The sequence below is a fragment of the Xenopus laevis genome, chromosome 7L, assembly GCF_017654675.1.
Source record: "Xenopus laevis strain J_2021 chromosome 7L, Xenopus_laevis_v10.1, whole genome shotgun sequence".
Classification (NCBI taxonomy): Eukaryota; Metazoa; Chordata; class Amphibia; order Anura; family Pipidae; genus Xenopus; species Xenopus laevis.
Window position 1 is genome coordinate 2,579,125 of NC_054383.1, and position 26,921 is coordinate 2,606,045.

At 42.4% G+C, this 26,921-nt stretch overlaps 2 protein-coding genes across 6 annotated transcripts in view; both read left to right on the forward strand.

The window, feature by feature from the left end:
- casp7.L (caspase 7 L homeolog) overlaps nt 1–4,795 on the forward strand; it is a 39,912-nt gene extending 35,117 nt beyond the window's left edge. Inside the window, exons 3-8 of one of the 2 annotated variants that reach the window (XM_041568399.1) lie at nt 62–207; nt 1,502–1,630; nt 2,345–2,520; nt 3,579–3,717; nt 4,027–4,260; nt 4,573–4,795. In XM_041568399.1, the coding sequence (XP_041424333.1) occupies nt 62–207; nt 1,502–1,630; nt 2,345–2,520; nt 3,579–3,717; nt 4,027–4,259 (823 nt within the window). In that variant the 3' untranslated portion in view covers nt 4,260; nt 4,573–4,795. 2 annotated transcript variants of the gene reach the window in all.
- Nucleotides 4,796–9,261: 4,466 nt separating this feature from the next.
- Nucleotides 9,262–26,376, forward strand: LOC108696004 (pleckstrin homology domain-containing family S member 1). Of its 4 annotated transcripts, XM_018224970.2 has the most exons (17): nt 9,263–10,261; nt 14,966–15,013; nt 15,481–15,542; nt 17,320–17,432; nt 17,565–17,699; nt 18,056–18,116; nt 19,293–19,358; nt 19,676–19,738; nt 21,353–21,418; nt 21,873–21,968; nt 22,888–22,968; nt 23,051–23,127; nt 23,548–23,667; nt 23,801–23,902; nt 24,181–24,316; nt 24,926–25,014; nt 25,679–26,376. In XM_018224970.2, exons 2-16 carry the CDS (start codon nt 14,983–14,985, stop codon nt 24,992–24,994), a joined length of 1,278 nt encoding a protein of 425 aa, XP_018080459.1. In that variant the 5' UTR covers nt 9,263–10,261; nt 14,966–14,982; the 3' UTR covers nt 24,995–25,014; nt 25,679–26,376. The 4 variants fall into 4 exon arrangements, with proteins under 4 accessions (XP_018080461.1, XP_018080462.1, XP_018080459.1 ...); XM_018224972.2 differs by lacking the exon at nt 21,353–21,418 and having other exon boundaries at nt 9,262–10,261; XM_018224971.2 differs by lacking the exon at nt 19,293–19,358.
- The last annotated feature ends 545 nt before the right edge of the window (nt 26,377–26,921 follow it).

Genomic DNA, 26,921 nt, shown 5'->3' on the forward strand with positions numbered 1-26,921 from the left:
TAGCCATGTCACTGGCAAGTTGGGGTTCCTTCAATGCTATTTACCTTTTCTCTCCTCACAGCACCAAGAAGAAAAAGGTAGAAGACAAGCCCCCCAAAACAAACAACAATGTGCGGATTGTTACCCCGGCTTTCCAGTACAAGATGAATAATGGGAATGTTGGCAGATGCATCATAATTAACAACAAGATCTTTGACAAAATCACAGGTACTCGTTTGTGTCCTCGTGACTTGGAACCAGCCCAGCCCGCCAGTGCCATCCAAAGTCAACAGGACTCTCCCATGGGGCTGGCGTTCTTCTCTCTTTTCCCGTAATTGGGTCCAAGTCACAATGCTGGACTCACAGTGTTGTGAGCAATAAGGATCCCGCAAATAGGACTGGGAAAAGCATTTTGCAAATAACTGCCTCCCCCAAACCCATGGCCCTAGATCATGTCATCTGAGCACAATGATCACACGTGAGCTCCTTGGCACTAGATCCTCTTTGTATTGAAATTTAGAACATTTTTGGTCCTGTACCAGATCCAACAAAGATTTAGCAATAGGATCATGAAGTCCCATTCCATGTGTATAAAACAATTATGGACCATGAGACAGCTGCCATATTTGCATTGCTTTACTGGCATGGCCCAAATACCTGTTCTTGGGTACCATCAACCAGGGTAGGTTTAGGACATGATCCATTAAAGCTAGGGATGCACCGAATCCAGGATTCGGTTCGGGATTCGGCCAGGATTCGGCCTTTTTAAGCAGGATTCGGATTCGGCCAAATCCTTCTGCCTGGCCGAACCGAATCCGAATCCTAATTTGCATATGTAAATTAGGGGCGGGGAGGGAAATCATGTGACTTTTTGTCACAAAACAAGGAAGTAAAAAATGTTTTCCCCTTCCCACCCCTAATTTGAATATGCAAATTAGGGTTCGGATTCGGTTCGGTATTCGGCCAAATCTTTCGCAAAGGATTCAGGGTTTGGCCGAATCCAAAAAAGTGGATTCGGTGCATCCCTAATTAAAGCTTCCTAAAAAGTCATTAAAACTTTTGGTAATTGAAGAAGACCACCTAAGATAAGTCCAAGAGGGGGTTCTAGTCTGAGATAAGACTAAGGTTGAGGAGTCAAAGCTAAGTTTGGGAGGAGGTTCTTGTGATCTTGACCAAGTAGAGACCAATATAAAATAAGTTATTGATATGACCATAATACTGGTGATTGTGGCTGTTGCATCTGTGTCAGTGTCACCTGGTCTTGGAAGCAAAACCAACACAAAGAAAGACCAGGCGCAACATTGTACATGGCCAAGAGAAGACCAGATGGAGACCATGTAGGACACTATTGATACCTCTTTATACAGTTATTCTCATTGTTGCATAGAAAGAGCTATAATGACTTGACTTGAGGAAAGGCTTCTGGAAAATTAGAGACAGAGTTTATGGGGTCCCACAAATTGCCTGTAAAAAAAGATGGTCCCCGAATCTATTGAACCATGGTTTTGTGTTGCTCAAACAGGTATGGGCGCTCGCAATGGCACGGATATCGATGCCCGAGAGCTACTCCGCTGCTTCAAGGGCCTTGGCTTTGACGTTAATGTTTACAACAACAAGAGCTGCGAGGAGATGGAGAACCTGCTACGTACCGGTGAGTGAGTTGTGCAACCAATGGGGTTTAGCCCAATACTGAACCTTCCAAAAAAAAAGATTTGACAAATCCAAAGCCTGTCCAGTTCACAAAAATGAAAATGAGAAAACTAGAGAGAATACAGAAAAGAACAACCAAATTAATAAAAGGAATTCCGCCTGAATCCTCACCGCTGACACTCTGCAGAACACAGAAAAGACTGATTGTCAGATACAGAACACGATGATCTGAAAACCAGACTCTACCTCGGGATCATTTATTGGTCGGGATTTAATGTTGTCGTTAGTTTCAAGGGATCCTTATCACCTCCACCAACCCTGTGTCAGTAAAATATGCAGTTTATCAAGGGAATGTTTTTACAGGGAAGCACAACACTAACATAAGATATTACAGACATACCTTTCTGCAAGCACAGTCAGCATAGTTTGAAGTTCTCAGGAGATCCTATCATCTTCTATAAAATCCCAGTTATTTTTCAGCCGAGCATTTACGGGAGTTGTTATTGTTGTGGAACATAAAATTTGTAGCTTTAGTGGAACAATATGTAACTCGGCATTACCTGTCAGTTTGTGTGTAGGTGAATAAATGGTTGATTAAAGGAATGAGCACCATAATTGCATTTGGGTCACTGTAATATTCTAGTCCTATTCCCCCTGCCGGATACTTCCCTTCTGTATAATGGAACCCTCCTCATTTATTTTCCCTTTATTTCAGTGGCTCAGCAAGACCACAAGGACAGCGCCTGTTTTGCCTGCATATTCCTGAGCCATGGGGAAGAGGGGCTGATCTATGGCACAGACGGGGCAATGCCCATAAAAGTACTGACCACTTTATTCCGTGGGGACAATTGCAGATCCCTTGTGGGGAAACCCAAACTGTTTTTCATTCAGGTAGGTACATGTTCTACCAATGGGTGCTCTTTATGTAATTCTGGCACAGATCCCATCTGATCCCCATTGTAAGCAGCAGTCCTGTCCTGCTTTATGGCAGCTGAGATTCTAGCTATCTGTATAATAGAACATTCTGTCCCAGTGGCTGCACAGATCCTATCTGATCCCCATTGTAAGCAGCAGTCCTGTCCTGCTTTATGGCAGCTGAGATTCTAGCTATCTGTATAACAGAACATTCTGTCCCAGTGGCTGCACAGATCCTATCTGATCCCCATTGTAAGCAGCAGTCCTGTCCTGCTTTATGGCAGCTGAGATTCTAGCTATCTGTATAACAGAACATTCTGTCCCAGTGGCTGCACAGATCCTATCTGATCCCCATTGTAAGCAGCAGTCCTGTCCTGCTTTATGGCAGCTGAGATTCTAGCTATCTGTATAACAGAACATTCTGTCCCAGTGGCTGCACAGATCCTATCTGATCCCCATTGTAAGCAGCAGTCCTGTCCTGCTTTATGGCAGCTGAGATTCTAGCTATCTGTATAACAGAGCATTCTGTCCCAGTGGCTGCACAGATCCTATCTGATCCCCATTATAAGCAGCAGTCCTGTCCTGCTTTATGGCAGCTGAGATTCTAGCTATCTCTATAACAGAACATTCTGTCCCAGTGGCTGCACAGATCTTATCTGATCCCCATTGTAAGCAGCAGTCCTGTCCTGCTTTATGGCAGCTGAGATTCTAGCTATCTGTATAACAGAACATTCTGTCCCAGTGGCTGCACAGATCCTGTCTGATCCCCATTGTAAGCAGCAGTCCTGTCCTGCTTTATGGCAGCTGAGATTCTAGCTATCTGTATAACAGAACATTCTGTCCCAGTGGCTGCACAGATCCTATCTGATCCCCATTGTAAGCAGCAGTCCTGTCCTGCTTTATGGCAGCTGAGATTCTAGCTATCTGTATAACAGAACATTCTGTCCCAGTGGCTGCACAGATCCTATCTGATCCCCATTGGAAGCAGCAGTTCTGCATATTCTATCTGTATAACAATGACTTATCCCAATTAGGCCTGCAGAGGGCATGAATTTGATGATGGGCTGGAAGCAGATTCTGGGTCGGTGAATGATTCCCTGGAGACGGATGCCAATCCCAGGCACAAGATTCCAGTGGAGGCAGATTTTCTCTATGCATATTCTACTGTGCCAGGTGAGGATATTCTAAGGGCAGAAATTAGTTTTATTGGATTTTACAGATATCTCTTATTTTGGGATGTGTTAACATTATAGTAAAGCTAAACTAGGGTACCCTATATAATTAATAGTGTTTATTGCATGTTCACACATTCACAAGTATTGTATATTGGTGCCATGTTGGTGCCCATAAAAGTTCCCCTGATCTGTTAGTTAATGCTAAGAGAAATATATGTTCTCTGATATGAATCGTTATTAAGACCATGCCCCACGTTAGTCGCCCTTCTCTAGATGTTTCTATTATATTTCTATGTTTTACCTATAGGATATTACTCTTGGCGGAATCCTGGAATGGGGTCTTGGTTTGTCCAAGCTCTTTGTAGTGTCCTTAATGAATACGGGAAAGAATTGGAAGTCATGCAGATCCTGACCAGGGTCAATTTCCTGGTGGCGACCCAGTTTGAATCCTATAGCGATGACCCACAATTCAGCAAGAAGAAGCAAATCCCTTGCGTGGTCTCTATGCTGACAAAGGAACTCTACTTTAAATCCTGTTAACATTCCGGGTCAACAGAATTTCATCTTAAAAAGGTTTACAGAACGGCCCTGGATAACAGCCTCAGATGGTTTATGGTTAGAAAGTGATATGTTGCCTTTGAGAGAGTGTTAATTGGTGAATTGATATTTTGGGTTTGCGGAATCCTGGCATAGAACAATATGTTGTTACTTCTTGGCATTGGGAATCAAAAGGAAATGAAATATATTTAATGGGCAATTACACACACACTTATTGAAAGCACAACCCGAGACAATATATTTGTCTAATCCAAGCTCCTAAATTCTAATTACACTGGCAGAACAAGGGATTGATATTCAGAACAAAGATTATACTGTATTTAGCATCATGGACCCCATCCAAGTGCCGGCACAAAGCTTCTCCGTTCTCTAAATTCAAAACAAATTAGGAAACTAAGACTAGTGAAGTATAGACGATCATGAGTTTCACCTCCAAACAGAATGTCATTCATTATACAGTTATATATACATTTTATAAGGTTTGCTGTAATCTCTATATAAAATTGTTTCATTTATAACTCAAGGTATAAATTGTTTTAATTTCATTGTAATGTACCTACATACATACAGTCATATTCATTCCTCTCTGGTATCACATTGTGCAATTAACTTTATTATAAGTATAATGTACCCCCTGCTGTAAATGATAAGGATATTAGAAGTCACTGAGGGGTTGTTCTGTGACCATATAAAGGCACAAGGCTGCAGGCTGAGTTATACAGGGAACTCTGAGTATCACTCATGTATTATAAGGGATAATGTACCCCCTACTGTAAATGATAAGGATATTAGAAGTCACTGAGGGGTTGTTCTGTGACCATATAAAGGCACAAGGCTGCAGGCTGAGTTATACAGGGAACTCTGAGTATCACTCATGTATTATAAGGGATAATGTACCCCCTACTGTAAACGATAAGGATATTAGAAGTCACTGAGGGGTTGTTCTGTGACCATATAAATGATAAGAGACAGAATTGGACTTGGTGGTTCCGGGGTTCTCCATCTGTTACTGATCTTCTAGCAGAATTCCCTTAGTCAGATGCTCAATGTTCTTGTACTTGGACAACTGGAGCCTCATGTAAAATATTAATGATACTATTTTGCCTTTCTGTGCCCATTATCCCTCAGTTACAGGCCCTGACCTAAAAAGAGAAGAATCTGGGGAAGCAGTTGCTTTCCCTGTGTGAACACCCGCTGTGAAAGTCCAGAAATTCTTGGTTTTTGGGTGATTACCTTGTTGCACCACCTCATTTATCCTAATTAACGTCTCACCCCAAGGGACAAATTACCATCCTTGCCAGGGGGAAAAATATATTGGGCATCTTGGAAATTTTACTGGAATATATGGGGGTTCTTTTAGGGGTTTATACAGTTTTCTCTATTGTGGAAGAATAAAAGGAAAATATCTGTGATTATTATGCCAGAACAACGACCATGAAATGTGCATGCCCCCCCCCTTTACAACCAGTGAATCCCACTCTTGAGTTTCTTTGGGCCCCCATTGTTATGGGACCCCTATCTGTACCTGTCTAATAAGTGTGTGTGTACAGCTTTAATGTGTCTTATTGAATATTTTCAGCATTGTGATGCGGGTGGTAAACCAATACATGACACATTAGCATGAATAGAACGTTGGGTAGGTGAGTGCTTTCTGTGTGTGAAAGGCAAAGCCGGGGAAACTTGGGGATTTTAGAGAAAAGCTGCTGCATTGTTTCAGTAGCAGAGACCAAGCCAACAAGACATGGTTGTATTGAGCAGATGTTTAGGTTACACATATAATGGAAGAGGGAAAAAACCTGTTGTGCAACTTCTCACAATACAGAGTGAGGGTTGTGTAGATGGTATGCGGCAACACAAGATTTTATCAGCTTTTGCTGCACAAACTTCTGTAACATACTCGCCCAATCGGAACCTTGAGAGGCAGCGGGATACACTCAGACGCACACGGAAAATCCCTGTGGATTCCGGTGTTCACCGACACCCTTTTGGGGCCCCGGGCTTTCTGCTGCAGAACTAACAAGGAATAGGTGTGTTAGGTAAAACCAAGTCTGAAATGAGGTACCAACAAGGATTAGGCAAAAAAAACGTAGTCAAACGGGCAAAGGGTCAAGGCAGGAATCAAAGTCAAAAACAGGCAGGAGTCAAAAAACAGAATTATCCAACAAAAAATGACGCTTCACCAGGGTCTGTAAACAGAAGTCAGCCTGGGCACTGTCAAAATGGAGAATTCCCCTTTTAAAAGGAAATTTGGCGGCAAAAATGAAACTTTGGTACTGAATGATGACGTCATGACACTCAACAGCAAAACACAAGCGTCATTGTGCTCAGCGTCGAACCCAGCATCAGTTGTGCCGTGACATCATCGCCGCCTCAGCCGGGAAGAGACGCCGGGAGGTAAAAACAGCCGAGAATCTCCTGGCACGTCATAGGGGCTGGCCACACAGGCAGATTCGGTGAGATTAGTCGCCAGGCGACAAATCTCCTCTTCTTCGCGGCGACTAATCTCCCCGATCTGCTTTCCCCTGCCTTCCGCCGGCTAATATGTAAAGGCGATTTAGCTGGAGGCAGGCAGGGGAAGGCAGATTGGGGGGTTTGGCTCCGCGAAGAAGAGGAGATTTGTCACCTTGCCCCAGAGTCGGAGTGGGACACCAGGGGCCCACCAAAAGTTTTTACACCAGGGCCCACTCTCACTATTATTATTCTTTCTCTCCTCACTCAACCTCTATTCTCCTAATCTCTTTTCTTTACATACTATAATCTATAATTCCATCTATTTAGCCTCTTTGTTCTCATAGAAATAGGGAATGGCCATGAAATAGGCCGAAAGTTTAGCAGCATGAGGGGCCACTGACACCTGGGCCCACCGGGAGTTTTCCTGGTATCCCAGTGGGCCAGTCCGACACTGCCTTGCCCTACTGTTACTGTATTTGTATTCTTAACCCATATTGTCTCAACTTTGCCCTACTGTCTCCATCTGGCCCTACTGTCTCCATTTTGTCCTACTGTCTCCATCTTACCCTACTGTCTTCATATTGTCCTACTGTCTCCATCTTGTTCTTCTGTCTCCATCTTTCCCTATTTTCTACATCTTGTCCTACTGTCTCCATCTTGCCCTTCTGTCTCCATCTTGCCCTACTGTCTCCATCTTGCCCTACTGTCTCCATCTTGCCCTACTGTCTCCCTCTTGTCCTACTGTCTCCCTCTTGTCCTACTGTCTCCCTCTTGTCCTACTGTCTCCGTCTTGTCCTGCTGTCTCCATCTTGTCCTACTGTCTCCATCTTGTCCTACTGTCTCCATCTTGTCCTACTGTCTCCATCTTGCCCTACTGTCTACATCTTGTCCTGCTGTCTCTATCTTGTCCTATGGTCTCCATCTTTGACCACTGCTAGTATTCTGTCCTACTGCCCCACTTCTTCCATATGTTCCTAGTGTTACCACCTTGCTATACTTTTGCCATTTTGCCATCATGTCTCCATCTTGCCCTGGTAACTAGACTTGGTCTACCGATGTTTCTGAGTTTACTATTCAGGGCAGATTCTAGTTATAGTTTTTTTTATCAAGAATGTTTTTGGCTTGGGGTTAGTTACTGAAATAATGCAAATACCAACGGAAGGAGGGAGGTTTTCTACCCTACAAAACACTGTACCAGCTGGAAAATCCAACTCTTGAGATGATCTCTGATAATAACAAGGAAGTTTTTGCAGAATGTGTTTTGGGTTTGTGCCATAATCTCACAAATACTGTTTTTTGTAACTTGCTTTTATGTCCCGTCTGATACCGACACTCATTTACAATTTGTATTTGGTTTAATCATGAAACACCCATTGATTTATCCCTACTTTATGGGGCATTGGTGTATAATCCGTGCTCTGTAATGTGTGTGTTCCATATTGTGGGGGTGCTGGTACTGCGTCTGACCCTCTTTCATCTTGTTACTTAATAACTTAACAACCTCCAGAAAATAGTGGTTTCCTGTCAGGTCCAGCTTTGGCCCTTGCTGTACAGCCCAGGCAGTTGGAGATGGAAGGTGGGACTCTAATCCCCCAGTACAGCGCTGCTTAGTGTGTCTGTCTGTTTTATATACAACATAGTGGAACAGCCGATGAACAGTCTTGGAAAAGAAAAGACTTCTGCTAATTTGTTTGTCAGAACCAGCAGTGCAGAAAGGGGCAGACAGACAATAACAATGACATTTACAATAATTATAAAGCCAATAAGAATGAGGAGGCTGCCCTGGGGCACATTTCTATCAAGTGAATATTTTGGCTCAGACCTCCCCTTTCCTGGAGAGACTTGTTAGTCTGATGTAACTTATTAAAATGACAGAAATGACTTTTATGATGTAATTGTGTATTATGAGCCTGTCAGCCCGTGTCTCACCTTTTATTGTACGTATTTAACTTTATAGTGTTACTGTATAAGCAGCAGTGTCCCGATACAGCTTTGGGCGGTGTAAAATAGACATGGAGTCAAAATAAAAGTTGAAGAGGAAAACAAACAAATTCATGAAGGGCATAGATGGCCAAGAGTATGTGTAATACCCCTCGGAATTGGATATTTAAGCCACTCCCATCACTGGAAACTGCATCATACAATGACATTCCTGACAATTCTGTGCTTCCTACTTTGTGGAATAGTTTGGGGGGGACCTTCCCTGTTTCAGCACAATTATGTCCCGATTCACAGATCCGGGGCCATACAGATTGAGTTTCTTGAGATGGGAAGAACCTGACCTCAACCCAACTGAACCCCCGTGGGATGAATTGGAACCCCAACTGTGAGCCTGATCCCCAACATCACTGCCCAACCTCACTAATGCTCTTGTGGCTGAATGGAAGCAACTCCCAGTAACAACTCCCAGCAACAATGTTCAACATCTAGTGGAAACTTCCCAGAAGCACCGGGGCAGTTATAGCAGCAAAGGGAGGATCAACCCAACTGAACCCTTGTGGGATGAATTGGAACCCCACTGTGAGCCTGATCCCCCACATCACCTCACTAATGCTCTTGTGGCCCCAAAGAGTGCCCCAGACTAGGGTATTTTTTCCCTCTGTATCTTTTGTGCATCAGTCAGACATTCAGACTTGAAGCAAGTGCAGTCTGGGGCCCCAGGGGGTGAGCCTTGCCAAGTACAATGAGCCCCCCACAAAAAAGCCATTACCCACCCCAGTCGCAGTCATTATGCCAAAATCCTGCGCATGATCTGCAAGTCACTCCAACTGGCCTGCAAGCCCCATCCTCACGTGAGATCCACAATTTGCCCTTTCATGTCTCTTGGGACTCGCTCTATCCTGGGGCCCCTGACTAGAGTACCCCCTGTACCCCCCATCGGTGTGAGAGATAATTCATTATAGTCACTACCTGACAAATTGACTCCCCTCCAGTTACTCGGGTTTTAATTGTCCTTTAAAATATGGAATAACTTGCAAATAAAGGAGCCAATAAGAATTGATTCAGTTGGATTTAAACATGGGTCGGAGACCCCTTTCCACTGGATTCCCAGACATTAGCTTTGCTGGGCTTTATTATTGTCCCCCCAACCAGTACAATCAGGGACCCTCCGTCGTACCCTCCCATTTCAGTTGTGGTGGATCCTTCACTGGCAGATACTGCCCCTATTTCTACCCAAACTCACACAGTCAGGGTCATTTATCAACACTGGGCAGTAACCAGTAACCAATGAAATCGTTGCATTCATTGTTCTACCTGCAGCTGACTGAATAAAGCCACTCACTGATTGGCTGCTGTACTTCACTGCTCATGGGCAAATGCACCCGGTGTTGAGAAATGAGCCCCAGTTACTTTTGTAAAGCAATTTGCCCAGAAATGCCCCGGAAATGGATAAAAAAAAACAAAAAGACATTGAAAAAGACAAACAACCAGAAATACCAGATTCATCTGACGTCTATAAAGTACAGACACCTGTAACTGCTGCAAAACATTCAACTTCAGTCGCTCGGGGACAGAGGAACGAGCAGATTTCAGTGAGTATCAGGGAAGGGATTTGTTCTGTACACGGGGGTGTTGGGTACAAGGGAGCTGCTGCCTTTACTGTTGCTAGGGAAACACTGTAGCAACGCGATTGTATCTCTGCTCTCTCCTGCCAATACTGTAAATACTACACAATACATTTTGTATTCCTGTTCTTCCCCTTTCTTTTCCTTCCCCTTTATCTTCCATTCCTGTCACTGATGTGTTGTTGTTCATAAAGAAATACTGTTACTGAACATGAGTAGCAAATGGTCTTCCCAATTATTTCCTGGTTTTTATATGGTGCCGGCACATTTCTACAGTCTAAAGACCCTATCACATTCCCATCTGTCCCGGCCTAGTGAGCTTACAGTCTAAGGTCCCTATCCCTTTCCCATCAGTCCCCGCTCCAGTGAGCTTACAATCTAAGGTCTCTATCCCATTCCCATCTGTCCCGGCCTAGTGAGCTTACAATCTAAGGTCCCTATCCCTTTCCCATCAGTCCCCGCTCCAGTGAGCTTACAATCTAAGGTCCCTATCCCTTTCCCATCAGTCCCTGCCCCAGTGAGCTTACAATTTAATGTCCCTATCACATTCCCATTAATCTCTGTCCCAGTGAGTTTACAATCTAAGGTCCCTATCACATTCCCATCACTCCCTGCCCAATGAGCTTACAATCTAAGGCCCTATCACATTTCCATCAGTCCCTGTCCCAGTGAGCTTACACTCTAAGGTCCCTATCACATTCCCATCTCTCCCTGCCCAATGAGCTTACAATCTAAGGTCCCTATCACATTTCCATCACTCCCCGCCCCAGTGAGTTTACAATCTAAGGTCCCTATCACATTCCCATCACTCCCCACCCCAGTGAGCTTACACTCTAAGGTCCCTATAACATTACCATCACTCCCTGCCCCAGTGAGCTTACACTCTAATGTCCCTATAACATTACCATCACTCCCTGCCCCAGTGAGCTTATAGACCCCCGCTGGCTGAGCACTGGGCACACGAAATTCAAATAACTGCCAAAATCTCAGGTTCCTTTAAATGAAACTTCTTTTCCTCTAGTCTGAAGGGGAGGCCTCTGGTACGTGATTCTCTTTATGGGTAAAAAGGTCCCCTGCTATTTGTCTATAATGTCCTCTAATGTACTTGTAAAGTCTAATCATGTCCCCTCACAAGCGCCTTTTTTCCAGAGAAAACAACCCCAACCTTGTCAGTCTCCCCTCATAATTTAACTCTTCCCTCCCTCTAACCAGTTTAGTTGCACTTAGTCTCTGCACTCTCTCCAGCTCATTTATATCCCTCTTAAGGACTGGAGTCCAAAACTGCCCCCATACTCCAGATGAGGCCTCACCAGGGACAAAGGGTAAGATTGGGGTACACTGAGGCCTGAGTATGTGCCCCAGGGGAGCAAATAAATTGTATTAAAATGTACCAGTAGCTTTGTTGTAATATCACCCCCAGGCTTGGCCCATGTATTACCAGTACCCGTCACCCAGAATACTGGCAGGGGCAGAACTACTAGAGGTACCAGAGGGTCCTGTTGCAGTTTACACACTGGATCTGCAGGGGAAGGGTTAATGGACAATGGAAGATGATATTTATTATATAATTTAAGGAGAACTCTCGTTGTTATGCCCAAGTGGCAAAGTGAAATGAGTTCCATCATGAGTGGGTATAGGGCACCGCTGTAGGGAATCTAATCTCTGTGTAAAGACCAATTGCAGAAGGAATCTCACTCTCCCCTTCATACAAAGAGTCAGTTGTAAGCTGTAAATGTAACTCAGTATTCTGTGGCTGAAACCAGAAGAGCTTACAGTCTGCAAGCCCAGTCATAGTGTAGGTAGGCATTGCTTCAGAGGTACAAGCTTGGGGTGTCACTAGAGAGATTTCGGGGTAACGGCTATTAGAGAAAAGGAAAGAGATGTGAGTAAATTTACTGGCATTTGACATATTTAAGGAATGGAAGGAATCTGGTGCCGCAGACTCTGGAAAGTCCTTTGATGCAGCAACGTGATACAATGAGATACAACGTGATACAATGAGATACAACGTGATACAATGAGATACAATGAGATACAATGAGATACAATGAGATATACAATGTGATATAATGGGATAGAGTGAGATCCTGTGTGATACAATGAGATACAATGAGATATTGTACAATATGATACAATGATATACAATGTGACACATTGAGATACAATATGATACAATGATATACTATGAGATACAATGGGATAGAATGGGATACAATGTGTTTTAAGCAAACCTGCACTGTCACTTTGTATTCCTGCACTTACATGAAGTGGTCACACACCTCTGGCACATTTACTCACCTGTACTACTGTACTCACTTGTACTCACCTGTACTCACTTGTACTCACTTGTACTCACCTGTACTCACCTGTACTCACCTGTACTCACCTGTACTCACTTGTACTCACCTGTACTACTGTACTCACTTGTACTCACCTGTACTACTGTACTCACTTGTGCTCACCTGTACTACTGTACTCACTTGTACTCACTTGTACTACTGTACTCACTTGTACTCACCTGTACTCACCTGTACTCACCTGTACTACTGTACTCACTTGTACTCACCTGTACTACTGTACTCACTTGTACTCACCTGTACTACTGTACTCACTTGTACTCACCTGTACTCACCTGTACTCACCTGTACTCACTTGTACTCACCTGTACTACTGTACTCACTTGTACTCACTTGTACTCACCTGTACTCACCTGTACTCACTTGTACTCACCTGTACTACTGTACTCACTTGTACTCACTTGTACTCACCTGTACTCACCTGTACTCACTTGTACTCACCTGTACTACTGTACTTACTTGTACTCACCTGTACTCACTTGTACTCACCTGTACTCACCTGTACTCACTTGTACTCACCTGTACTACTGTACTCACTTGTACTCACCTGTACTCACCTGTACTCACCTGTACTACTGTACTCACTTGTACTCACCTGTACTACTGTACTCACTTGTACTCACCTGTACTACTGTACTCACTTGTACTCACCTGTACTCACCTGTACTCACCTGTACTCACCTGTACTCACCTGTACTCACTTGTACTCACCTGTACTACTGTACTCACTTGTTCTCACTTGTACTCACCTGTACTCACCTGTACTCACTTGTACTCACCTGTACTACTGTACTCACTTGTACTCACTTGTACTCACCTGTACTCACTTGTACTCACCTGTACTCACCTGTACTCACTTGTACTCACCTGTACTACTGTACTCACTTGTACTCACCTGTACTCACCTGTACTCACTTGTACTCACCTGTACTCACCTGTACTCACTTGTACTGACCTGTACTACTGTACTCACTTGTACTCACCTGTACTCACCTGTACTCACCTGTACTCACGTGTACTCATCTGTACTACTGTACTCACTTGTACTTACTTGTACTCACCTGTACTCACTTGTACTCACCTGTACTCACCTGTACTCACTTGTACTCACCTGTACTACTGTACTCACTTGTACTCACCTGTACTCACCTGTACTCACTTGTACTCACCTGTACTCACCTGTACTCACTTGTACTGACCTGTACTACTGTACTCACTTGTATTCACCTGTACTCACCTGTACTCACCTGTACTCACTTGTACTCACCTGTACTACTGTACTCACTTGTACTTACTTGTACTCACCTGTACTCACCTGTACTCACCTGTACTCACCTGTACTCACCTGTACTCACTTGTACTCACCTGTAATCACCTGTACTCACTTGTACTCACTTGTACTGACCTGTACTGACCTGTACTCACGTGTACTCATTTTTACTCACCTGTACTACTGTACTCACTTGTACTCACCTGTACTCACCTGTACTCACTTGTACTCACCTGTACTCACTTGTACTCACCTGTACTCACCTGTACTCACTTGTACTCACTTGTACTGACCTGTACTCACCTGTACTCACCTGTACTCACCTGTACTCACCTGTACTCACCTGTACTCACGTGTACTCATTTTTACTCACCTGTACTACTGTACTCACTTGTACTCAACTGTACTCACCTGTACTCACCTGTACTCACCTGTACTCACCTGTACTCACCTGTACTTACCTGTACTCACCTGCCTGGAGGTGTTATACACTGAAACTTTCTGCCAGACCTGAATCCACAATATCTTGCAGAACCCCAAGGTCATGTGACTTTATACAGTAAACCCCCATTTTACATTTTTAAGAGGATCAGGAAAAAAACATATAAAATCAGGCAAAATTTAAGATCAGCGAAATGCATTATATGAGGGTGAGACCATAAAAAATGGTGTAAAATAAAGAAAAACTTTCACTGTAGCAAGAAGCTATTTTTAAACATTTTCCTCAAAGTTTATTATGAAGATTATGATTTTTTTTTTGGGGGGGGGTTTAATAATGAGCTTAATGTTAAAGTGCAACTCTTTGTGACTCTGCAGCTTATGGTTGAGCCTATGGGCTGATGTGTAGGGTTCATAATTAGGGCTCATTTAATTAAGCAGAAATAACCCCAGGGCTGGGCTAGACCAATGGGATATCAGGTAAAACCCGATGGGCCCCGTCCACCAAGACCCCAGGTTTGGGAAGGCGCCTGGGGTTGCGGCTGGGGGGTGGGGCACCCAAAGGGACCCCCAGTCTGATGCTGAATTATCCAATTATCTCTGCAGGAAGCCGCCAGACAAGGATGACGACAAAAAATCTCAGTCAGGGATCAGGTAAGGGCAACTTTACCTTTAATTATTGACTTTATTACACTACTAATAGGCTCAGGGGGTCATTTATTAAAATGAAAGTGAAAATGAACATCACAACAGGCCAAATACTGATGGCACTCAAGGCTACTTAACCCCCAAACCCCCCCGTGCCAATCAGTAAACCCCTCGCCCTTCTGCTCATTCACCCACAGCTCAATCTACCCCCCCCAGCACTCACAGCCCTCTCATTGCACCCCAATTGCACCCAAGGTACTTGCTTGCCTCTTCTGAATCCTGCATCACAACCCCCAGTAACCAATCAGCAGTCAGCTCTGATCAGTTCCAGGCAGTTAATATGATGAAATGACATTTGTGATTGGTTGCTATGGGCGAATGCCCCTGGTTACTGTATGTCTAGCCAAGATTCATATGAAATTGAATGTGACGCGCACTTATAATCAAATGTAAGTTCTTCGCTTCGTTTTCAGAGCAAGTGATCAAACGAGGATGCCTGATAAAGTCTCCGCCCACGTCTTTCCTCAACAGAGGGGTAAGTACCATAGAGGTGAGTACCCCAGACTCACTTTAATTGCACACTGTGCCCCTTATTTATTACAGGGACAGTCGCCCAAACTATAGGCCGTGAGTTGTTCTTGAACTAATTCTCTCAGTGGTGGGTTTGAGTTGTACATGAATGGGACCTGTTTTCCTGAATGCTTGTGACCTGGGGGGTTTTCGGATTATGGATCTTTCCGTAATTTGGATCTTCATACCTTAAGTCTACTAGAAAATCTTATAAACATGAAATAAACCCAATAGGATGGTTTTGCCTCCAATAAGGATTAATTATATCTTAGTTGGGATCAAGTACAAACTACTGTTTTCATTTTACAGGTACGGGACCTGTTATCCAGAATGCTCGGGACCTGGGGTTTTCCAGTTAACAGATATTTCCGTAATTTGGATCTTCATACCTTAAGTCTACTATAAAATCATATAAACATTAAATAAAGCCAATAGGCTGGTTTTGCCTCCAATAAGGATTAATTATATCTTAGTTGGGATCAAGTACAAGCGACTGTTTTATTATTACACAGAAAAAGGAAATCATTTTGAAAGCTTTGGATTATTTTATTATAATGGAGTCTATGGGAGACGGCCTTTCCGTAATTTGAAGCTTTCCAGATAAGGTACAAGGTATAAGAACCATTATCCGGAAACCCGTTATCCAGAAAGCTTCGAATTACGGAAAGGCCGTCTCCCATAGACTCCATTTTATACAAATAATCCAAATGTTTAAAAACAATTTCCTTTTTCTCTGTTATAATAAAACAGTCGCTTGTACTTGATCCCAACTAAGATATAATTAATCCTTATTGGAGGCAAAACCAGCCTATTGGCTTTATTTAATGATTATATGATTTTCTAGTAGACTTAAGGTATGAAGATCCAAATTAAGGAAAGATCCATTATCTGGAAACTCCCAGGTCCCGAGCATTCTGGATAACGGGTCCTATAATTGTAATAAAACAGTAACTTGTACTTGATCCCAACTAAGATATAATTAATACTTATTGGAGGCAAAACCAGCCTGTTGGGTTTATTTCATGTTTATTTTATTTTCTAGTAGACTTAAGGTATGAAATTAGAGAAAGATCTGCTATCTGGAAAACCCCAGGTCCCGAGCATTCTGGATAACAGGTCCTATACCTGTACAAGCTACTGTTTTATTATTACAGAGAAAAAGGAAATCATTTTTAAAAAATGTCATTATTTGATTAAAATGGTGTCTATGGGAGATGGGCTTCCGGTATTTTTCGGCTTTCTGGATAAAGGGTCCCATGCCAGTGTTACTACAACAATCAAAGGACTGCAGATTGGGCAACACGGTGTATAAAGCATTACAGTCAGCATCATTCAGTGTTACTAGGGATGCACCAAATCCACTATTTTGGTTTCGGCCAACCCCTGAATCCTTCGTGAAAGATTTGGCCGAATACCGAACCGAATCCGAATCCTAATTTGCATATGCAAATTAGGGGTGGAAAGTGAAAGACATCTTAGACGTCCTTGTTTTTCGACAAAAAGTCACATGATTTCCCTCCCCGCCCCTAATTTGCATATGCAAATTAGGATTCGGATTCGGTTCGGCCGGGAAGAAGGATTCGGCCAAATCCGAATCCTGCTGCAAAAAGCCGAATCCTGGCTGAATCCCAAACCGAATCCTGGATTCGGTGCATCCCTAAGTGTTACCATCTCAGCACGGGCATTTTTATGTAGTGAGTCATTTATATATTATATTTCTGATATATATTTTTATTATCCAGTGGAAAAGACGTGAGTTTAAGCTTTGCAGGAGCCCCGACGATATCTTTACCCTCAACTACTACAGCTGGGACGGAGCCACCGAGGCCAAGAAAGGCTCCATAAACATCAGCGAGTAAGTGGGAGACCTACGGGCTCACCCCCTAAATCTGAACTGTGATACAACTACAACTATACATAGAACTACAACTATACACACTGAGCAAATACTGATATTTACAGAAAATATTCTTTTATTGTTCATCAGGATTCAGAGCATCACTAAGGGCTCAGCTTGTAAAGAGGACCTGGCGGCCACCCTGAAGACCTGTAAGTGCTCCCCAGAGAACGTCTTAGTGGTACGGACAGACAGACGCACTTACTTCCTGGCTGATGAAGATCCGTAAGTTACAAATAACTGATTTCAGGGATAACGTAAAGGTTTCCCATGTGTCTCTGCTTCCTTTCTGGCAAATCCCAGCGGCACAGCCTTGCTTTGTGGCAATGTCATTAGTTCTATATACACAATATACAGGTATAGGATCTATTATCCAGAATGTGTAGGACCTGGGATTTTCTGGTTGAGGGATCTTTCCATAATTTGGATCTCTATACCGTACATCTACTATAAATCATGAACATAAAAACAGGAGATGGCTTTCCCGTAATTAAGAGCTTGCTGGATGAAGGGTTTCTGGATAAGGCATCCTATACCTGTGTATATACATTGGGTTTATGTTTGTCTCTTATCTTGCACAGGGAGGAGATTGAGGATTGGTACAATCACCTCACAGAATCAATGGAAAGGAGCCAATCAAATGTAAGAAAACCACTGTCTGGGGTGTGGCATAGAATCAGGCCTCTGGCCAACTGTGGGGCCAGGGGAAAGGGCCAGGTTGCCCTTATATGAGCCCTTATATGGAGTCCTGGGCAAAATGTTGTCTCTATTTGGCCTTACAGCGACCATCTTGTCCAGTTAATGGCATCTATGTTTACTGACTCTTCCTTCTCCTACTGCCACAATCGTTCCATATTGTTGCCATCTTTTATTTTTGTTCCCTTTTGCCCTATTCCCTATTGCCCTACAGCTGCCATTGTGTTTCATGTGCCATTGTCTCCATCTTGCCCTACTGTTTTCCTATTACCCTAAAGTCTCTACCTCATTCTACTCTTTCCATCTTGCTATCTTATCACTTTTCTAGTAGCACATTCCTATTCTGTCTCCATCTTGCCCTACTGTTTCCATTTGCCCTACTGTCTCTATCTTGTCCTACTGTCTCACTCTTGTCCAACTGTCTCTATCTTGCCCTTCTGTCTCCACGTTGCCCTACTATCTCCACCTAGACCTATTGTCTCCATCTTGCCCTACCATCTCCATCTGCCACAATCTTGAGCTGGCCATACATATGGATATTCCTGAGGTGAGTGATAGTGGGCTGATCTGATCGTGGTCCCTATGGCCCAAAGATCGGATCAAAACGAGTGGTCAGATAGAGTGCCACATCAATGAACCAATGCGATCCTCGATCCTACAGGATTTTTAAGCCTGACCAATTACCATCTGGCCGCCTTAACTGCATTAACAAATTGAGAATGGTCAGACAGGCTGTGGAGGAACCCATATATGGCAAGGGAGCTAACACTTCAGTTTGAAGGTGCCATGTGGGTAGCATTTATTAGCCTGTATATGGGCAATTTTGCATGGTATGTTATGATCAAATGAAGGCATGACAGTAGTGGTGGAAAGGGGCATCCATGCCTTGTGCCATTGAGAAAAGGGAATGTCCTGAATGTAGTGCTAGGTCCCTTGAGGATTTGTAATACGGCAAACCTGTTTGGCAGCTTCTGACAGTAAATGCAATAAAAACAGTACTTACGGGACACAATGGTCAACAAACAGCAGCCTATAAATAGGAACCCTTTATGTGAGAGGGTTTAACCCCTTATTTCCCTTCTTGATCCTCTAACATTGATGATATTTTTTCTTTTTTTTAAGGGCAAAAGAGACAACTTTTTCATTCCAATTTCTTTGATTTCAAGACCATACACTGGGCCCTTTTCTGTAAGAACCTTCACATTCTATGCAAATGTATATACTGTGCATTTATGTACAATATGGCACCTCCTCCTCCCATATGTATAAATACAAATATACAGAGAAGGAATGTTCTGGGCACACAATAAGTTATACCCTCATACTGTACTGTCTAAGGGAATCAATATGGCACCTCCCTCCTCCCATATGTATAAATACAAATATACAGAGAAGAAATGTTCTGGGCACACAATAAGCTGTATGGTATGTCTCTTTAAGAGGTTGTTAATGAAAAATTAAAATGTTTGGAATCATAATTAATTTCTTAATTTTTTTCCCCACAGCCACATTATGACAGACACACAATTGATTGCTTTGGTTTTGATTTTAATGAGCCGTCTCTTATGGTAAGGTGTCACTTGCTCTTCTTTCTTCATTTCCATTTCTGAATACAGGAATCGAACCCCAAAGTTACACGTCCCCTGTTCATTTATATATGAGTAAATAATAGAGTGAATACATATTCCATAAAGTCCCATGTTAGCAAAATAACAACTTCTTTTGGCAGTTCTTATAAAGTTTAGCAATATACACCCCTTTATCTGCAGGGACCGTAATTATCCCCAAAAACTGTTAATGAGCTTGGAACTGTCCAAATGGATTCAGCGGATAACTTTTAGTATGTTATAGAATGGCTATTTCTAAGCAACTATTCAATTGGTCTTCATTTTTTCTTTTTTATAGTTTTTCTAATTATTTGCCTTGTTTTTCAGACTTTTTCCATTTTTCAAATGAGGGTCACTGACCCCATCTAAAAAATAAATGTTCTGTAAGGCTACAAATGTATTGTTATTGCTACTTTTTATTCGTCATCTTTCTATTCAGGCCTCTCCTATTCATATTCCAGTCTCTTATTCAAATCAATGCATGGTTGCTAGGGGAATTTTGACCCTGGCAACCAGATTGCTGAAATTGCAAACTGGAGAGCTGCTGAATAAAAACCTAAATAACTCAAAAACCACAAATAGGGTCCCAATTCCCCTAGCAACCATGCATTGATTTGAATAAGAGAATGGAATATGAATAGGAGAGGCCTGAATAGAGGCATAAAAAGTATTAAAAAGTAATAAAAAGTAATAATAATACATATGTAACTTTACAGAGCATTTGTTTTTAGATGGGGTGAGTGACCCCCATTTTAAAGCTTGAAAGAGTCAGAAGAAGAAGGCAAATAACTAAAAAAAAACTAAAAGAAATAAACAATGAAGGACAATTGAAAAATTGCTTAGAATAAGCCATTCTATAACATACTAAAAGTTAACCTAAAGGTGAACCCCCCCTTTAACCTTTTATTCAGCATCACTCCAGTTTGTAATTTCAACAAACTTGTTTCTAGGGACAAATTACAATTCATTTGTAGCTTTACAGAGCATCTGTCGTTAGATGGGGGTCACAGACCCCCATTTAAAAGCTCGAAAGAGTCAGAATAAAAAAACTAATAATTTTAAAAAACTATAAAAAAATAAAATAATGAAGACAAATTGAAAAGTTGCTTAGAATTAGCCATTCTATAACATACTATAAGTTCATTTAAAGGTGAACAACTCCTTTTAAAAAGTTTATGTTTTGTCCTTTAAAAGAATGTTGAATTTGCATGCAAATAAGTGGCACGGCTATGGGGGCTATGTGTGCTCCCACCTATAAATGATTATACCTGGGCAGGTGAGACCAACTGGAGGTCCAGAATTTACTGGATACCTGGGCAGGGTCCTGCTGACTTTCTGTGGATAACATGGTAGTAATTAATCTCCCTAAAAGTTCCAACATATGGAGCAAACGAGAGGCTGTTTCTGTCCCAAACATTGTCCATTTCTGGGAACTGATTCCTATGGCAGTGTTGCCAGCGCATGGCAGAAATAACAACATTGGCATCAGATTTACTCGCCATTGGTCAGTTGCTCCTATGGAAATAATCTGCAAGGGGAACCCTAAAATGTATTTACTTCATTTTTCCTATGCAGGTCAATGGGATCCGACCCAAATCCTATCCAATAACCAGTGACAGGTTCCATGAGCCAATCATTGATGTAAGTTACAAAGCCCACGTCCAGTGAGTGCAAACCATGGGCACCCCCTAATGGTGGATTCCCAAACCTCTCTCCCCTGAGCAGGTGATGGACTACAGCTCCCAGAATCCTCTCTGATATATTGACTCTCTCTAAAGGGTGACTGGAGTCTTGCCAAGAGCAGAGATGACTGGGGATGATATATGTAGTCAGGACCAGCAGTGAAGAGAGTAGCAAGAGACAGACTAATACTTCTCAGTTCAAACCAATTTAAAACATTAAATAGTTTCAAGTGTTGAATTCATACATGGGGGTTTAGAATAAATATTGTCTTTCATGATGCTTAATTCTGTGATGTGTGTTTTCTGCCTCTTTAAGGCCAATTTCAATAGGTCAACAGCCATTACAAGTTGTCAGGGTTTAACTTTCCCTTTTCACATTGTTACATCTTCTGTTTTGTTGGTTTTTTCTACAGCTGAATAGATTGAGCAACCCGAAAACTGACTTGATCCCCTCCAGTGAGCCCTTTCATCTGTATGAAGATATAACACCTGCATTGCCTCCTAAGCAGGTAACTGGCACCTTCAACTGCTGAATAAATATAGAGACATTTATAGCACTCTGAGCTGCTGTCACCTGAACTCAGGGGCCCACTCACAATATACAGTAGATATACAAAATAACAGTAATAATACAGCACAACCCCTCAGTGACTTCTAATATCCTTATCATTTACAGTAGGGGGTACATTATCCCTTATAATACATGAGTGATACTCAGAGTTCCCTGTATAACTCAGCCTGCAGCCTTGTGTCTTTATATGGTCACAGAACAACCCCTCAGTGACTTCTAATATCCTTATCATTTACAGTAGGGGGTACATCATCCCTTATAATACATGAGTGATAATCAGAGTTCCCTGTATAACTCAGCCTGCAGCCTTGTGCCTTTATATGGTCACAGAACAACCCCTCAGTGACTTCTAATATCCTTATCATTTACAGTAGGGGGTACATTATCCCTTATAATACATGAGTGATACTCAGAGTTCCCTGTATAACTCAGCCTGCAGCCTTGTGCCTTTATATGGTCACAGAACAACCCCTCAGTGACTTCTAATATCCTTATCATTTACAGTAGGGGGTACATTATCCCTTATAATACATGAGTGATACTCAGAGTTCCCTGTATAACTCAGCCTGCAGCCTTGTGCCTTTATATGGTCACAGAACAACCCCTCAGTGACTTCTAATATCCTTATCATTTACAGTAGGGGGTACATTATCCCTTATAATACATGAGTGATACTCAGAGTTCCCTGTATAACTCAGCCTGCAGCCTTGTGCCTTTATATGGTCACAGAACAACCCCTCAGTGACTTCTAAAATCCTTATCATTTACAGTAGGGGGTACATTATCCGCTATATAATTGTAATGGAACACAAGATACTTTTCTCCAATGACCATGTCCTTGTGATGTTTATTAACAGAAAGGAGGCAAAGTGAGCAACTCTGCCCCATCAGAACCAGTCACCCAAAATACTGTTTCCCCGCCCAAGGTTATCCCCCAGGTGAGTTCTGCAGGACTGACATTTTGAATTTTGGGGGGTATCAATGCTGACAGTAGAATGACTCTGAGTCTTTATTTTACAGATGAAAGAAGAACCTTTAGATTTCTCTGACATGAGTGACTCAGAAAACATTGATTCCTACATGAAAATGAAATCTGTGTAAGTACCACATGGTCTGGAAATGTCTCTTTAATGCAGACAGTGGGTGGGATTAGAACACTCTGATGGAAATTTACAGGGGGCGGGGCATGGAGTCAGTGACTCAAGTTGTGGGTGGGAATAGAAGATGCTGATGGAATCTTACAGGGGAGGGACAGTGAGTCTTTGACTCAATCAGTGGGTGGAACTAGAACACTCTGACAGACACTTACAGGGGGAGGGGCAGGGAGTCTGGGACTCAAGAGGTGGGTGGGACTAGACGACTCTGATGGAAGCTTATATGGGGAAGGACAGGGAGCGTTAAACTGATATCGTGGGCTGAGCTTTTACTTCCTCCTTTTCTTGTCTTCTTTGTCCCATACAAAGGGGCTTTACCTGCTGAGAAGGAGAGTTTAGAGTAATAAATGGTTTATGTTGCAGAATAGAGAAATGCCAATTAGAAATAAAGGATAAAAGAGACCCGGAATGTGCAGAGAGAACAAAACAAGCCTACGTACCCCAAGGGGGACAATCCTTGAAAAGAGAGTCAAATGAATTAAAGTAAGTGCTTTATATATTGAACAATTATAATTCACTGAGTTCTGCAGTTATTCAGTTGTCGATTCTGTTTTCACATTTCAGTAAGACGGAGTTGTATCTCCCCCCCCCCTAATATATGATATTTATTCCTTAGTAAAGAAGATGAACCAGACGATCCCCAGGCAAAAGAAGTGAAAGTGTCAAGAGATGAGCTGCAGCAATACTTAGATGTGGAACAGCTTGGAGACTGTGTGTGGTGAGAAACAAAAAGATTTCCTGCTCAGGAGCTGCCATATTGCTTCCCTTGCACACACAGTATGAGGCTATACCAGCAGCTACATAGGCATAACTTATAGTCTGTACAGAACCATTCTCATTGGCTTATAGTGCATTTTCATCTAGACAATCATTAATAGTGCTTGTATGTCTCAAGGGGAGCTGGGAGTTGCAGGTCAGTAAGAGACAACACTATGAAACAAAAACGTCTCTGTGTCTGATTTATTTGATCCCCCCATTCATACTCTGTCCTTGTAGTGTCTGTAATTGGAGGGGCCCTAAAGACACCCCTTGTCTGTTCAACTATGGGGACCGAATTGAGACCATGAACAGCATAAGGCTAAAGAGCCAGGAATTCTTTCTACAGCTACTAAAGAGTGCAACAAATAACGAGGTATGATTTCCCCCATAATGAATGAGTGAATGAATGTGTGATAAAATGTATGAGTGAATGAATGAGTAAGTGAGAGAGTGAGTAAGTGAAGTAGTGATTAAGTGAGTGAGTGAAGGGGTGAGTGAATGAGTGAGTTAGTGAATGTGTAAGTGGGTGAATGGGTGAGTGAGAGAGTAAGTGAATGAGTAAGTGAATTAATAAGCGAGTGAATGAATGAGTGAAGGAGTGAGCGAATGAGTGTGTGAGTGATAAAATGTGTGAGTGAATGAATGAGAATGAGAGAATGAGAGAGTGAGTAAGTGAATGAGTGAGTGAGTAAGTGAGTGAATGTGTGAATGAGTGAATGAATAAATGATTAAGTCAGTGAGTAAAGTAGTGAGTGAAGGAGTGAATGAATGAATGAATGAATGAGTGGGTTAGTGAGTGAATGAGTAAAGGAGAGAGTGAATGAGTGAATTTGTTAGTGAATGAATGAAGGAGTGAATGAATGAGTAAAGGAGAGAGTGAATGAGTGAATGAATCAAGTAATGAATGAATGAGTGAATGAAGTGAGTGAGTGAGCACATTGAGATTGGGATGGAATAAGCATTTGATTCCTCATGTTCTCAGGTGACTCTGACAATTACCCAGAACTCTAACGCCACCATTCTGCCCGCGAGCAGCTGCTCCAGCACATGATCCTGATCCCAGCAGAGATGGTAAGCTTTAGGCTTTCTTCCAATTCTGTGTTATTGCTGCAGCAGAGAAAAGTCCCTCTAACAAATGTATATTTGGTAAAACACAAGAAGGGAGATAGGGGGGTAAATTGGCAACTTTATATGATCCCCCAAATGCCCAAATGTTCTAAACTGACAACTTCTTGTCTTTTTCCCACAATACAATGCGGGTACTTGCGTGAGTGCCAATTTTTGCCCCCGATTTGTAACAAAATCTGCACCAATTTAATGAATTGAGCTTCATCAGCAGCAGCATTTACACGTAATTCACCTGCACACTCAACTGCTCATATAAGTTTCTTGCACCCCGTTCCTTGCACCCCGTTCCTTGCACCCCGTTCCTTGCACCCCGTTACTTGCACCCCTTTCCTTGCACCCTGTTACTTGCACCCCTTTCCTTGCACCCTGTTCCTTGCACTCCGTTCCTTGATCCCTGATCCTTGCACCCTATTTCTTGCACCCTGTTCCACTCAGCAGAACCTGCAATGCTTCTGGATTTATGACCCATATTTTTGTAAAGTGCCTGAAGGCATTGGCACTTTGCTGGTGCGACTAAAACAAATGATACTCAGTAATTAAGAGCAGCTGAATTTACTGGTTAATTCCCTGAATAATGAGCTTTTTGTCTGTTTCATTTCACCGTTAGGATCCAGATAATGGGACATGAACCTGCCAGACTGACAGACACCCAGGAGGATTATGGGACACCCCTTGTATCCGTCATGGGGCCCCAGTGCAAGTGTATCATTTTGTGATCCTTTGACCTATTGACTTCGCCTTTAGGGTCCAACCAGTGATGTGACCCCAACACTATGTCCTCCCCGCCCCCCATGGCTTTGCCTTGGGAACAAAGATCAAAGAGAATCTGGTACAGCCAATGAATAATCCAAAGAATCATATCACAGATACAGAAATGACATTTACATATAACTTTAAAGTTGTTTAGTAAATAAATATTGGGAACTTACTTTACATTATAGTTTCTTCCATTAGGCAAAACAAATTTCCTTTAATGGCTCCTGCTACAAGTTTTACTGAGATTAGCAGCAGTGCAGCGTCACGGTGATGTTGCTACAAGACAAGACCACTGATCATTAGGGGTGGCTCACCTTTAAGTTAACTTCTAGTATGTTGTAGAATGGCTAATTCTAAGCAACTTTTCAATTGGTCTTTTAGTCTTTTTTTTTTAATAGTTTTTTAAGTATTTGCCTTCTTCTTCTGACTCATAGCAGCTTTCTAATGACTCAAATGTCTCTAATCTTTAAGGCTACATATATTGTTATTGTTACTTTTTATTACTCCTCTTTCTATTCAGGCCTCTCCTATTCATATTCCAGTCTCTTATTCAAACCAGTGCATGGTTGCTAGGGGAATTTGGACCCTAGCAACCAGATGGCTGAAATTCCAAACTGGAGAGCTGCTGAATAAAAAGCTAAATAACTGAAAAACCACAAATAATAAAAATTAAAAACCAATTACAAATTATCTCAGAATATCTCTCTCTACAACATACTAACAGTTAATTTAAAGGTGAACAACCCCTTTAAGTAACCATAATTATCCTGTGCGGCTGCCATAAGTCATGATGAAACAGCAGATCTGAGACTTTCAACTGCTCAAAGCCTTTATTTATGCCCCTGCCCCCCCCTGTAACCCCCCCCCCTGTAACCAGCACCCCCAGTTCCAGGCCCTATAGACGTTTTATTCCTCACTGGTATGAGCTGTATGACACTGTTTCTACTGAATGTGCTTTTTACATGGGGAAATATGTCCAATGATTTACTTATAATTAGGAATGCACCAAATCCACTATTTTAGATGCGGCCGAAGCCCCGAATCCATCGCGAAAGATTCGGCCGAATACCAAACTCCGATTTGGTTCGCCCGGG

Bases quoted from the DNA above. Each gene is read 5' to 3' on its own strand.
- LOC108696004 (XM_018224970.2), top strand. From the start codon at position 14,983: ATGACGACAAAAAATCTCAGTCAGGGATCAG. The intron at 21,419-21,872 runs GTAAGTTACAAA...TTTTTTCTACAG, and splicing joins TCCATGAGCCAATCATTGAT to CTGAATAGATTGAGCAACCC. The intron at 23,128-23,547 runs GTAAGTACCACA...TTTATGTTGCAG, and splicing joins TACATGAAAATGAAATCTGT to AATAGAGAAATGCCAATTAG.